General features: G+C 38.5%; 1 protein-coding gene across 3 annotated transcripts in view; it reads left to right on the plus strand.

Moving 5' to 3' along the window:
• snap91a (synaptosome associated protein 91a) overlaps positions 1–14,494 on the plus strand; it is a 237,765-nt gene that overhangs the window by 123,663 nt on the left and 99,608 nt on the right. For all 3 annotated transcript variants that reach the window (XM_067984781.1, XM_067984782.1, XM_067984783.1), the window contains exons 7-8: positions 6,230–6,341; positions 7,355–7,461. In XM_067984781.1, coding sequence (XP_067840882.1) covers positions 6,230–6,341; positions 7,355–7,461 — 219 coding nt within the window. The remainder of the gene's footprint in view (positions 1–6,229; positions 6,342–7,354; positions 7,462–14,494) is intronic.

A 14,494-nucleotide genomic window follows, 5' to 3' on the forward strand; every position in this document is an offset into this window, starting at 1 on the left:
CCCTCTGGGTCAAAATCCTGGAGCCCCCTACCTAGTGCTGTAGGAGTACCTTCACCACAAATACTGCAGTGGTTTAAGAAGATGGCTACCTTCTCGGGGCAACTAGTGATGGGCAATAAATGCTGGCTTTGCCAGCGATGCCCATTTCGCGAATGAATTTTTTTTTAAAAGTCCAGAGTAAAGCTACAATCTACTTGCAACATTATTGCCTTCCCCAAATACTTTCTCTTTCCCTCTCCTCCTTTACCCATCTCCCTCTACTGAGGACAATAGTGCATCTATATATTCACAGCAGGTTCTATGTGGGCACCATAAAACTCCTTTTCATCTTCAGTGGATCTTCCTCTTGTGCCATTGTAGCTTTAAGAACAGGGATTACCAAGAAGAAAACACAGAATAGGGTCCTCTTAAGCACTGAACTGTACCTAATAAAGCCTAGGTGTCTAGCCCTGGCATCAACTTCACCCTAAGAACACCTGATATGAGATGCAACTGCTAGTGGTAACTCTGAATAGTCAGCAAGCTCAATGTTAAATTATATATCCTTCAGTTTGCAAACTTAGTGGGAAGGCAGCCTCATACCATGCTGAATAGTATCTGTAAGAAGAGAAATTGACTCCCCGTGGAGTTACATTGAAGTAAATGTGACAAAAAGTGCTTAGTAGTATTCTATTTCTGCAGCCTTGTGCTGAGGACAAATATTTAAAAGTAAGGCTGTTTAACCCAACCACCTTCAGATTTCTAATATATTTTGTATATGCCCATTTGGGACCTGCTGTTGGATATTATATTGATGCAGAAGGAGAAATGTTGGGTATGAAGCCTAGCTCTTCATTTCAAGAACCTACTAAAGATCAAAATAGTCAGTGCGAACGTTGGAAGTGAAGAATGGATAAGCATGGAAACCAAATTATCTTATTGAAGAAGCTGCTGTTTCTCGTGTATAGAAGTCTGAACAGATTGTCCATTCGTATTTTGGATTATTTTCAAGATTGTTACAAACTTAGCATCCCCAATAGGAGAAAAGCATGTGTGCCAATAAGTAGGCACTACATCCAATCAGAATTTAACATTTGTTGTTGCCATAGCCATTTTCAAAATTATTTTACCATCTATGCTGCTTTTTAGTTTGGGGACTCCACTCCAGAAAGAAACAAATTATGGCTGCTGCCTTCTGTCCTATTTTACATAAAATGTACAGCACAGAAACAGGCCATTTGGCCCAACAGGCCCATGCCAGTGTGTTCCACAAGCCTCCTCCCACCCTCCCACCCTTCTTTATCTAACCCCATCTATGCCAGTTGCCTCAACTACTCCTTGTGGTCGTGAGTTTCACATTCTAACCACTCTCTGGGTAAAGAAGTTTCTGCTGAATTCCCTATTGGATTTACTTTTGACTATCCTGTATTTATGACCCCTAGTTCTGGTTTCCCCAGCAATTGGAAACATCATCTCTACGTCTACCCTATCAAACCCTTTCATAATCTTAAAGACTGTGTCATCCCTCAGTCTTCTCTTTTTCAAGAGAAAAGAGCCCTCGCCTCTTCACTCTTTCCTAATAGGTATACCTCTCGGTTCTGGTATCATCCTAGTAAATCTTTTTTGCAAGGAGGTGGCCTCATTCTTCCCACCAAAATGTACCACCTCACACTTATCTATATTGAAATTTATTTGCTAATTACACACCCATTCTGCAAGTTCATTAATGCCTTCATGTATTTTGTCACAGTCCTCCTCAGTATTAACTATACCCCCCAATTTGGTGTCATCTGCAAATTTTGAAATGGTACTTCCAAGTCCTAGTCGTTTATGTAAATAGCAAACAACAGTGGTCCCTGCACCAACCCTTGTGGAACACCACTTCCCACCTTTTGCCAGTCTGAGTAACTACCTTTAACTCCTACTCTTTTCTGTTTTGTAGCCAGCTTGCTATCCATTCTGCTACTTGTCCCCTGACTGCACATGCTCTGACCTTAGTCATAGGTCCACTATGCAGAACCTTTATTGGAGGCATTTGGTAAATCCAAATTATTACATCTACTACATTACCCTTGTCTACCCTTTCTATTACTTCAAAGAATTCAATAAGGTTGGTTAAGCATAACCTTCCCTTTTGAAATCCATGCTGACTATTTTTGTTTTTTAAAAAGATATTTCTCTATTACATCTTTGAGTAAGGATTCCAAATCCTTAATCACTGACAATAAGCAAATTGGTCTGTCATTCCCTGGACTTGTTCTGTCTCCCTTTTAAAATGTAGGACTCATGTTAGCTGTCCGCTAGTCCTCTTGCACTATTCGTTTTCTAATGAATTTTTATATATGTAATAGTGCCTCTGCTATCTCTTCCCTAACTTCTTTTAGTATACACTGATGCATTCCGTCTGGACCAGGTGTTTTATCTCCAAGTTTGATTGGTTTATCAATTATCTCTCCCCTTTCTATCCTTTTATATCTTTTTTGAGCTCTTCTAATGTCATACCCACCATGTTAGTCTCCCATTTAGTAAATACTAAAGCAAAGTAATTACCTAATATTTCTGCCATTTTGATGTCATTACCTGTGAGTTTATCATATGTATCCTTTAGTGGCCCTATCCTGATTTTTCTTTTGTTATTTATATGTCTGTAGAATACTTTACTATTTCTTTATATTCTTTGATAATTTTGTAGTTTTGGATTTTACTACCTTTGTTGTCACTAAATCCTTTGTCTTGAGAAACTCATCTGTAGGACATTTGGACCTAATTCATTTTGCCCATAAACTTATGCAACTTGATAGCACAGCTGTTATTTTCAACAGATACAGAACCACCCTCACCCCTACAGTCACCTATTTATCAGGGGTTACAAATTCCAATGCTCCTGACTTGAAGGTTGGTACAGAAAGCAAAGTTGGTGACTAGCCGATATAGAGAATGTAGTTGCGGGTTACCTTGAAGTATTGCAATCCTATCCGACAATTTAATGGCTACCACGTTGTCAAGACTTGTAGGCTTTTTGAAGATCTATTTGCGTTGAGTGAAAGCATCCAGTCAACCTAGTTATCATCCAGAATACAAGATTCTAATACTGTACGATGAATTCTTCAATTCCTTTTCACCGTTCCCAAGAGAATGTGAAAACAGAGATGTTGAGTTGTAGTTGTAGCTCAGTACTGAATCATTTTTTTAAATTTTCAGACCACAATGCACCGAATCCAGTCAACTTATGGATCTACAATTGAGCAGACTAGACTGTTTGTCCCATTCTCTTCTCTCACCTTCCCGAATTATCAATACTATGGAAGGTCATGTTGGCCTGCTGTAAGCTTTCTACAGAAAGCTGTATAAACATTTGCAGACTACAGTGTCAGAATTTAAGCATAAACCTACCACTGGAACTAGTCATATTGGGAAGTTTTGGTTAAGTCCAGTTTCATTGGGATATACCTAGCAGCAACGTCTACTTCTAACCTGCCTATGGATTAGGAATCTTGAGAGAAGCGCTACTTTGTTTTTTTGATTTATAAAAGTGATCTACAGAACTGACCATCCTTAGTTGATCATTCCAACATGAACCTACCCTCCTCACTCAGGTATCCAAGTATGATTATCTTCAGTTACTTACCTAAAAGCTAAAACTCTTGACCCTTGCCTTGTCACTCCAAATCATCGTATGCTTTGTGGCTCCGTCATCCTACCTCATTTGGCATGAGGAAACAGCAGTGCTTTGTCTACATCTTGAGTTCCTAGTTGGTAACTGAATTGCATCTATTATGGGAACTTACGGTGTTAGCTGTGCTCAGCTGTTCACTGTTTCAACAATGTATCTCTTCCACCATGTGCATGTCAAGAGGACTCTGACGTTTTAGACTGTATTTTCCACTGTGGGTGCAGTTTTACTCCTGAATAGTTTAAAAAATGAGTGCTACGCTTCCCATAAGTGAAGTATGTTGATTACACAGAATTTTCCACGATCATCTCATTATCTTTATTCTTAGCTCCAGTTGCAAATTTAGATGTGTGCATGAAGGTAGCCCAGTATGGACAATTAACAGTAAGTGGCAGAATAGGGAGACAAAATTCCTTGTCTCAACAGAAAACACTCGGGCATTTCAACCCATTGGGGATCTTTGTCTAGAAGTGGTGGGCAAAAATGAAGTGAAAGGACACTGTGTAGGCAAGAGACAGACAACTCAGCACCGACTCCCTGTTTGATGGCTGGTGAAATGGAGGTGGTGCTGCACATTTTTAGGAGGATGGTCCTGTTTGCAACGTCCCCATAAATCATAATTTCAGCATGCCCGATGAAGGCAGATTTGAGGCTGCAGTTGACTGTTAATTGTTTCGTTCTGTGCCACTTCTATGTTGCATCTTGGTTCCAGATTGGCTTGCATTGGGTCCAATTGCAGAACTGTGCTTCCTGCTGCAAGACTTTCACAGTGGTCACTCCCAGCTGGATGTGTAGAGGTTTACAGATTTGGTTGGCTGCACCCATCAAGATATCAACAGTCAGGCTATGCAAGTTGTTGCTGACCTGGCATTCCTTCTTTCATCCAGTACCAGTTAAAGCGTGACACACTGACATGCATCTGAAGAACTATCCAGCATTGTGGTTGGTCAGACCGTTGCTTATTGTTTTCATGCTATCATGGTTCATTGTTTCACTTGGGAATTGGAGCATCCGCATGCACTAATTGTCTGCCGAAGTGAGAGAGCTGCATCGCTGTCAGTAGGTGCGGGTAGTGACGCATTGGTGGGAAAAGAATGTCTCTGGTGCTGCCTGACCTGCCTGCTTAAGGGAATGTCCCATGGATTACAACTAAAAGGTTTCAAGTGGTTGACATCCTGATTCTTCCCCTGACCTCCACACCCATTTGATTATGGCATGTGGACTTTGCATTTATTTGAAGTGCTGACCATCAGACCTAAAGATTCTGTCTTTTCTTCCTGCTTCCCTTCGTTCGTACTCCATATATTGATGGAGCCGCTGTGTTGTGTGGTTAATCCTAGTTCTTACAAGAAATAAAACATTCCCCATACAAGGGAACATCTGTCCCAGGAGATCTTTAACCTGGTATTAGATGCATTTATGTGTTTCCCCTGCACCAAACCTTAATTCATGGTTGTGATTTCAAATTATTGGGGGGGGAAAATACTTGCTTTATTTCCCCCCCCCACCCACCTTGATGAAGCTAATATTTTTTTATTATTCGTTCTTGGGATATGAATGTCATCGGCAAGGTTGACAATTATTGCCAATCCCTAGCTGCCCTGATACAGCTGAGTGACTTGCTAGGTCACTTCAGAGGATAGTTATAAGTCAACCATATTTGGTGTGGGACTGAGGTCACATATAGGCCAGATCGGATAAGGATGGAAGTTTCCTTCCCTAAAGGACATTAGCGAACTGGTTGGGTTTTTACAGCAATCTGACAGCTTCATGGTCACTTTTAGTGACTTGATTCCAGATGTTTTTTTTAAATTGAATTCAAATTCTCAAACTGCTATGGTGGGATTTGAACACTCATTCTCTAGATTATTAGTCCAGGTCTCTGAATTACTATGCTAGGTACATAACCACTGCACTGCTGTACCCATATGTGTTCCCTCACCTCTCCAATTCTGTCACATGAGCAGCAACTTGGTTGTTTTTTTCTGATGGGAAGGCAACCACTTTCTATAAAAGGTGATATTAAAAGTGATCCTTTTGATACCATCTTACTAAATGATTGAAGATGAGCAGAGTGGGGCTAGGTACACTACTTTGGAGAATCCCTGTGTTGGTACTTTAATATGAGCATCTGTTTTTCATAACTTGGTGCTGGTATCTTCTGAAGAAATTAAGGCCTAGCAAGAAAGTGGCTGGGGTTATTTAGCAGAAGCTAGTTTCAAATTAGAGGACAGCCCTAAAAACACCAAGCAATTAATCATTGTGTAATTGACTCTTGACTAGCAAGGCTTGTTCTTAACTATCCCTAGAAAGCTTGAGAATTCATTTGAAATACAGTATTTGCTATACTTAAATATAGTGTGTGATTCTGTTGTTCTTTTATGGCAGTTGACCTTCTTGCAGCATGGACCTGACCATTCTGTCATCACCTGCATGGAAAAAGCATTCATTGCACTGTAATTTACGCACCTACTTTGTGCATGAATCTAAGAACTGAATAATCACACTTGTAGATATACTAAAACAATAATTTAGTTTGCAACCACACTGTTAAATGCTAACAATTTGGTATTACAGGTGAGCCCTGGTGAATTGTCAAATGGAGTAATAAATGCTGGTTTCATGCTACTTTTCAAAGATCTAATCAAATTATTTGCGTGTTACAATGATGGAATCATTAATTTGTTAGGTGAGTACAATTTACCATACATAATCAACTTGTTCACCGCAGTTTAATTAGTTATCAATTATTCCATTACTAGAAATGTGAAGACCTATAAGATCATTTGCTCTAGTTTAATCCATCTGCCTAATGTTCTCTCCCCATCACTTTTTTTGAATGTAATCTACTATACCATTGTGTGAACAAGTTTAATCAGTTTGAGGATTGATTTTTTTTTTTACAAATCCAGTTGTTCAAATTGTATACTGACATTTTTGGAATCCACAGGTTTATTTGGTGACCAGCAGCCACACATTTCCCTGGCATGAAGATTTTCTGTGTCAAATATGTACCTTCCTCCTGTAAAACTGCTGATTGAATCAACCAGGTTAGGTGGGAGAGGAGAAAGGAAGGTTTGAATGGATGAAGAGAAAATATTAATTAATTTTGTGAAATGAAATATTATTAGGTCTATATGCTGTTTTTCAAGCTTGGTTGTGTAAAATCTTGAAATGACCGGTGAGAGAGATTGCCTGTGGATCGTGTAGGTGCACAATATGTTGGAACACATTGCCTTTTCATAGAATGAAGGATTTCAGGTTCACAGCCACAATTCCACACACACAGCAAATTCCTGATTTTTAGCTACAACTTTATGGGTAAGGTACGAAGCCAAGAATGGAGGGAAAATTATAGGACAAGGCAGTCTGGGCTGTTCTTGCCACCCACTGCTGGTTGATTATAGAATTATATTGATAAAGGCCTAAAAGTAGTCCATAGTCTTGGCCAGGAGTGGCACAAGGATAAAATAAGACTCATAAAGTGAGACTAAATAGGAGGAAAAAAATAATGTTGACTTAGTGTAGACCTAACTTTGTGTGGATATTGTCTGAATCACTTAAATTCAGCTTTCGAGATGCCATCGAATTTTTGCTCAAAATGTTAATGTAGCAATGTTTATTTAAATCCTTGACTCTTCTGCTGGGAAGAAATAACATTTGGTGCTACAGTTTAATGTAATTGTTTTTTTCTGATTTTAGAAAAATATTTTGAAATGAAGAAGGGACAGTGTAAAGAAGCTCTAGAAATTTATAAAAAATTCCTCACTAGAATGACAAGAGTTTCAGAATTTCTTAAAGTTGCTGAAGTAAGTAACTGTTAAAATCACTTTTGCATAATGTGTGTGGCTCTGGAGCACAGCCCTGTTTGATTATTTTTTCATAGACTACTTTTAAAGTTTTAAGATTGGTCCTTAGAGGTCATATCAGAAAAAAAAAATTAAGGACACTGAATGTTACCTACAAAATACAATAAAACTCGAGAAAGAAAATAAAACCAAAAAAAATTTGTAGTTTTAAAATTTTCACTTGCTGTCCTTATTGTGTTCTGTGCTTTAGAGTTTGGCGCTTCTGACCATATTTCCTTTTTTTTTCTGTCTACTTACCATAAGTTTGTCTTTTAAATTTCCATTCTTTCTGACCCAAATACTATTCTGCTGTACTCATTCTGTGGACCACCATTCATACTCAACTGCTACTCAACAACGACTGTATCTATTATCTTAGTAAAGCACTGTAGAACAAGTTTAATATTTTAGTTTGAATAACACCTCTACAATTAAAAACATTACACATTCATAAAAGTAATGCTATATGTACATCATGTTAGTGGTCCTGCTGTGATTTGGTATTTAGGCAACCCACTGATCTGATCAAATGTAACAGTGTGTTGCAGTCAGGTCCAATCAAATCCTATTTAATCTTGTATCACACTGGAATCGGTGTGTCATCCTATTTCATGCTGGATATTCTGCATTGCTTAAATACGGTAGTTGAAATTAAGAACAACATAAGATCTTTACAAGCTTGCTAAAGAGTTATTGCACCCCAATGTTTCATTAAAAATTGGAAAACATTCCCCAAAGTTTGAAGTTCACAATATTTGCTTTGTATTCCCTTTGTTCTAGTAATTTGACACATGGGCCCAGCCGCAAACATCCCCACACAGTTGTGTTCAAAATTAAGCAAATGTCACTTTAGAATAATATATAATGTACATTAGTAATTAAATTGAAATGGAAGCTAGTGTTCTAATTGAGGCTATTTTTGAGAAATCTACAAATTGTGAATCTGTTTGGAGAAACATAGGCACAAACTCGTGTCTTAAAATTGTATGATGGAAATTACTAGGTTTCCAGTATGTTACATCACCATTATAAGCTCCAATTGTTGTTCCTAGCTATTCTATATTTGATGTTTAAACTTGGGGACCTTGAATCTGTTACACCTATATCTATTTCAAGTAATTGGCTCAACTCAGATTCAGAACAAATGTACCGTCTGATCTCCCAGCCTGGCGTCCATTTGAATAGAATTGGTCTTGTCCAAGTGAAGAATCAGCATAGCCGTTATTTCACGTCTCTTGTATCCGAAAGATGGAAAGATTTTAATGGTATACTTTTTTTGGAATATGGTGTACAATGATATTATAAACCAGTTTCTCAAATAAAACTATTTAGTTTAAATTTAGCAATTGAACCTTTCATATGAAGAAAATTTTACTTTGAGATGAAGTTTTTTCATGCAAACCACAGTACTCCAAACTCATATGGTTTTATGGTTTCATAGTTTTAAAAGTAAAGAAAAAGTAAGCAGTTAACATTATTGGCACTGTGCTGGAGTGCTGCAGGCCGTTATCTCTTTTTAGATATTTGCAAATATCACCTGATTCCTTAGTAAATAGGAATGCAACAGTAATTTAGATATAACTTATATGGTCTGTCTATTTACCAGTGAACTTTACATGTAAATATTATCTAGAATGACTTAGTTTGTAAATATCACCTAAGATATAGGGTTGAACATGCAGACTCATTTATTTGGATTCACAAATGATTGACTGATTTTGGGGAAAATGCCAAAGGTCCTTGGTAAAATGTTGTTCTAGGATCAGACAGTTGGCATGTGTTGCTGTGAAAACTGAACGTCTGGAATGAAAAAGTGCAATTACATAGTTTGGAGCATACAATTATGCTATTTATATATACAGTTCCTTTCCTACTAGTGGTACCTATAATGAGAGTTTCCAGGGCAAATCAAGGAAATATTAAGAATAATTAAATAATAAGTGATAGACAGGCTGAGGGCACAGAGAGAACGACACCAGGCCCAAATGGACTGCACAGTAAGTTACTTAAGGAAGTAGCTAATGAATTGGTCACAAGATATCTGCAATATATGGTGACAGGTTCAGTAGCTGTAGTCACTACATGGTTCAAGGTTGAAGTTACCCTAGTTCCTGAGAATTGAACCGTAAATTTGCGACTGGGTGGAAATCTAGGATGATTATTGCACTTGAATCAAGTTCTGCTTTACATAGAATGTACAGCACAGAAACAGGCCATTCAGCTCAACTGGTCCATGTTGGTTTTTATGCTCCACATGAGCATCCTCCCACCCTTCCTCATCTAACCCCATCAACATATCCTTCTATTCCTTTGCTCCTCATGTGTTTATCTAGCTTCCCCTTACTAACATTAATGCTAGTCGCCTCAATTACTCCTATTGGTAGCGAGTTCCACATTCTGCCCACTCTGGGCAAAGTAGTTTCTCCTGAATTCCCTATTGGATTCATTAGTGACTATCTTATATTTATGGCCACTAGTTCTGGTCTCCCCCAAAAGTGGAAACACCTATTCTACGTCTACCCTATTAAACCCTTTCATAATCTTAAAGACCTCTATAAGGTCACACCTCAGTCCTCCCTTTTCTAGAGAAAAGAGCCTCCGTCTGCTCAATCTTTCCTGATAGGTATAACCTCTCAGTTCTGGTATCATCCAAGCAAATATTTCTTGTACCTCCCCCAGTGCCTCTGTATCCTTTTCATAATATGGAGACCAAGTGCGGTCTAACCAAAGTTCAAGGTTAACATAACTTCTCTGCTTTTCAATTCTATCCTTCCAGAAACTAACCCCAGTGCATTGTTTGCTTTTTTTATGGCCTTGGTTCGCTTCTCTGTGATGTGTATCTGTATCCCCTGATCCCTCTGCTCCTCAACCCCATTTAGACTGTTCTTTTCCAAGGAGTATGTGCCGTCCTACCAAAATGTACCACCTCCCTCTTACCTATATTAAAATTTATTTGCTAATTACATGCAAGTTTATTAATGTTGTCTTGTATTTTGTCGCAGTCCTCCTCCTTATTAACCCCCAATTTGGTGTCATCCACAAATTTTGAAATTGTACTTCCGATTCCTGAGTCCAAACCATTTATGTAAATAGTGAACAGTGGTCCCAGCACTGATCCTTGTGGAACACCCCTTCCTACCTTTTGCTAGCCTGAGCCTTTTAGCCCCCACTCACATGTTTTGTAGCCAGCTTGCTATCCATTCTGCTACTTGTCTCCTGACTTCACATGCTCTGACCTTAGTCATAGGTCCACTATGCAGTACCTTTTATTGAAGGCCTTTTTTGTAAATCCAAATATATCAATCTACTGCATTATCCTCATTTACCCTTTGTTACTTCTTCAAAGAATTCAATAAGGTTGGGTCAATCATGACTTTCCCTTGTGAAATCCGTGCTGACTATTATACTTTTCGTTTTCTAGATGTTTTTCTATTACATCTTTGAGTAAGGATTCCATTATCTTTCCTATCACAGACATTAAGCTAATTGGCCTATATATTTAATAGTGCCTCTGCTATCTCTTCCCTAACTTTTTAATATGTGTGGATGCAATCTGTCTGGATCAGGGGTTTATCCCCTCTAAGTTTGATTAGTTTATCAATATCTTCTCTCTTTCCTCCCCCCACCCCCTGTTTCTATCCTTACTATCTTTTTTGACCTCTTGTTCTAATGTCATACCTACCGTGTTAGTCTCCCTGGTAAACAGAGGTCAAGTAATTATTAATATTTCTGCCATTTCGGTGTCATTACCTGTGAGTTTATCGTGTGTATCCTTAGTGGCCGTATCCCTATCCTGATTTTTCTTTTGTTATTTATTTGTAGAATACTTTACTATTTCTTTTTGTATTCCATGATAATTTAATTTCCTGGTTTCTCTTTGCCTTGCTATTTTTTTTTTACTTCTTTCCTAACCTTTTCACATTCCCTTTTGCATCCTCCTTTGTCTGTGCTTAGTGCATGCCTTTTTGTTTTAGTTTCAATTTTGCCCCTATGTTTTTATTCACCCATGGTTTGACATTACTGGCTAGTTTATTCTTGCTTTTTAGTGGAATATATTTCTCCTGGACACTCTTGATCACCGTTTTAAATGATTCCCACTGCTGTTCTATTTCTTTGTCAGTACATTTTTCCAGTTTATTTTGCCTAGTTCCATTCTCGTCCCCTTAAAATCAGCTTTTTTCCAATTTATCACTTTGGTTTTTGTCTTACTTTTGTCCTTCTCAATCTTTATCTTAAACCTTATTACGTTGTGATTGCTATTGCCTAAATGTTCCCCTGCGCTTACTTCTCTTGTCTGATTCATTTCCTGTTTCTAGATCCTACAGTGCTTCCTCTCTTGGGCTTATTACATACCGGGTAACAAAGGAGTCCTGCACACGTTAAAAAAAAAAAATCCATTCCCCGTACCCCTTTACCTACCTCTTGCCAGTTTATTTGGGGGTAGTTAAAATCACCCATGATTATTCTATGTCCTTTACTCATTTCACTTATTTGCTTACATATTTCTGTAAGAAGGGATTGATCACACTAATGGAGGTGATACTACAGACCACCTATTTTGAAATAAAAGGTTTCAATCCTTCTGTTAATGTCCCTTTTTTCGACTGTCATTGTTATCTCTAATTAGTACAGCTATTCCACCCCCTCCCTTCCCTATCCTTTCTGATTGTTATAACCTGCAATATTTAATTGCCAGTCCTATTCTTTAAGTAGCCATATTTCAGTTATTCCTACTACATCTGGTTCCTCGCTGTGGATCATTGCCTCCAGTACCATCATGAAAAATGCTGCATTGTGTCTAGATTGAACTTCTGCTGTTGAGCTCTTGCACTATGAGCAATTAAAATATTTGATTTACTGCAAAATCTATTTGATAGAATTGGTACTGCATTTTCCAGAATTGAAGCATTTGCTGGGTTGAAGCAAGCTAGGTTCATGATGCTCATTATACCTTTTGATTGCGGTGAGAATATTTGTGACTAGATCCCATAATGTAAACAAATGGTCATTAAATCATGTCATGAATAATTGTCTAGCTGTAAAGAGACTGTTTGAGAGAACATCATTTCATACTGATATAGCCCTGACAATGCAATTCCTGTTTTTCTTGAAGCCTAAAAATTAGGCCTTTTGCTTAGCAGTACAAAAATTGAAGAGATTTAAGTTTGGCCCAAAGTTCATTCCACTGCAAATTGGTATAGTTTCCTTTGCCCAAAATGGCCATTTTGAGTTGGCCAAAGTGACTATTAATTTTCACCTCGTGGCCTTTTTAATTTTTGCAGTGATTTGGCTTAGGCAAATGGAGCTGCCAAAGAAACACTTCAAATCTCATACAACATTAAAATATTTCCTCCCTTCATTCCTCGCTCCTGCTCTTCTGCCCTTCCTACCTTCTTCTCTTTCTCCCCCCCCCCCCCCCACCTTTTTCTTTTCCTCCCTCCCCTGCCTCTGAAAAGATCTAACCCAATTAGAGGCGAACAGGTATCTCTTTTGTATTTTTAGTTCCATGTATATTTTTATATTTAGAATAGTTTAACTCCTATGATGATGCACATGGGCAAAAAATAAATCCTTGGGGCAGCTTTTCCTCTTCAGCACTTGGGTGTAAAGCATCATCATAAAGTCTACCCAATTTTGTATCACTTTAATTTAATTGGCTAGGAAATCAGATGTGCTCCCCACTATGGATGTGGGATCCTCCTCACCTGCTTTTCCCCTATGTACGCTCCTCAGGCGATGCTTTACGCCCAAGTGCTAGAAGAAAATTTGCCCTGTAACTGTCTCTGCTTTCTCCTGCACTAATTGTTTTGCCTTCCTGTCTGTCTTATTGTGCCCCTGCTTTTCCCTGGTTTCGGTGGCCGTTTTGATCTGAGCCTGTCTAATAGGGACTTGCTCCCCTCGTAAAATTGGGCCAATTATGTATGTGCAGTGGTGGTCCATTTTCTTCCCTTTTTAAAATTCAATACCTGGTCTTATGTATGTTGCCAAAGACACTTGTTATGAAACAGTATATTTTCTGACTCGCTGAACAATGCCACAGAAGAGCCACTAATAAATTTTTAACTAAAAGTAAGTCTGCAAATAAAATGCTAAACTTACCCAGAAAGTCACTGTACATTGGAAACACTTCTGTTGACCAGAGGTCACCGGTTACTGGCTTAGTACACAGAGGAGAAGAGTCAATTCTCTCTTAACTCTCAATTCACTTTATTCACGCGGTTACTTTAGTTCAAAAGTTGTTCCTGCCTGTGTATCAGCAGCTGACGTCTCAGGTTACCTTCTGCAGCCTCTGGCCAACACTTCCAAGAAGTTTTGTTTGCACATGCTTAGCCCTTTCTCTGGAATTCTGCATTCTCCAGTTTCTCCATGAAGAGACTCAACCAAGTCATGGACTCCCAGAATGCACCATTGTTACCGATATGGACGACAACTTACAGAAGGCAGCCTTCAGGCTGCCACCTTTTAAAGTCTAATACTGGACAGGAAAGTGGGGTTATGAACAAATGGACACTTTTACTGTTGATCATAAGAGTATTCTGGTGCTTTAGGAAACATCCTGATTTTGAGCAGACAAAAACATTTTTTTCTTTCTAATTGAAAATTAGATCTAGGAAATAAATTCTTTCAGACCAGCTGCCATCACAGTTCCCTGCAACCCTGGTGCTATTGTGAATGCATTGTTTAGCATCGTAACACAGAAAACCATGGGTCCCTATTTCTTTCAAGGTCCAATGTTTTCAATCTTTAATTCTGTATTCTCTGCTGCTCAGCTCTCTCCATTTGCTGATCTGCCATACTCTTCAGCCCCCATTGTATTACACTAGCGAGCTTAAACTGGGATCACTGCTACTCTGGGGACTGGACTGGCTATGAGTAATGGTGGTTCCTTTTTAATCTGTAGCCAAAAAGTAGAACCTCAAAGGTAGTAATCTCTGGATTACTACCTATGCCACATGCAAATTTGAATAGCATCAAACAGATCAGAAAGTTAAAT

The sequence above is a fragment of the Heptranchias perlo genome, chromosome 5 (assembly GCF_035084215.1).
Source record: "Heptranchias perlo isolate sHepPer1 chromosome 5, sHepPer1.hap1, whole genome shotgun sequence".
NCBI classification, from domain to species: Eukaryota; Metazoa; Chordata; class Chondrichthyes; order Hexanchiformes; family Hexanchidae; genus Heptranchias; species Heptranchias perlo.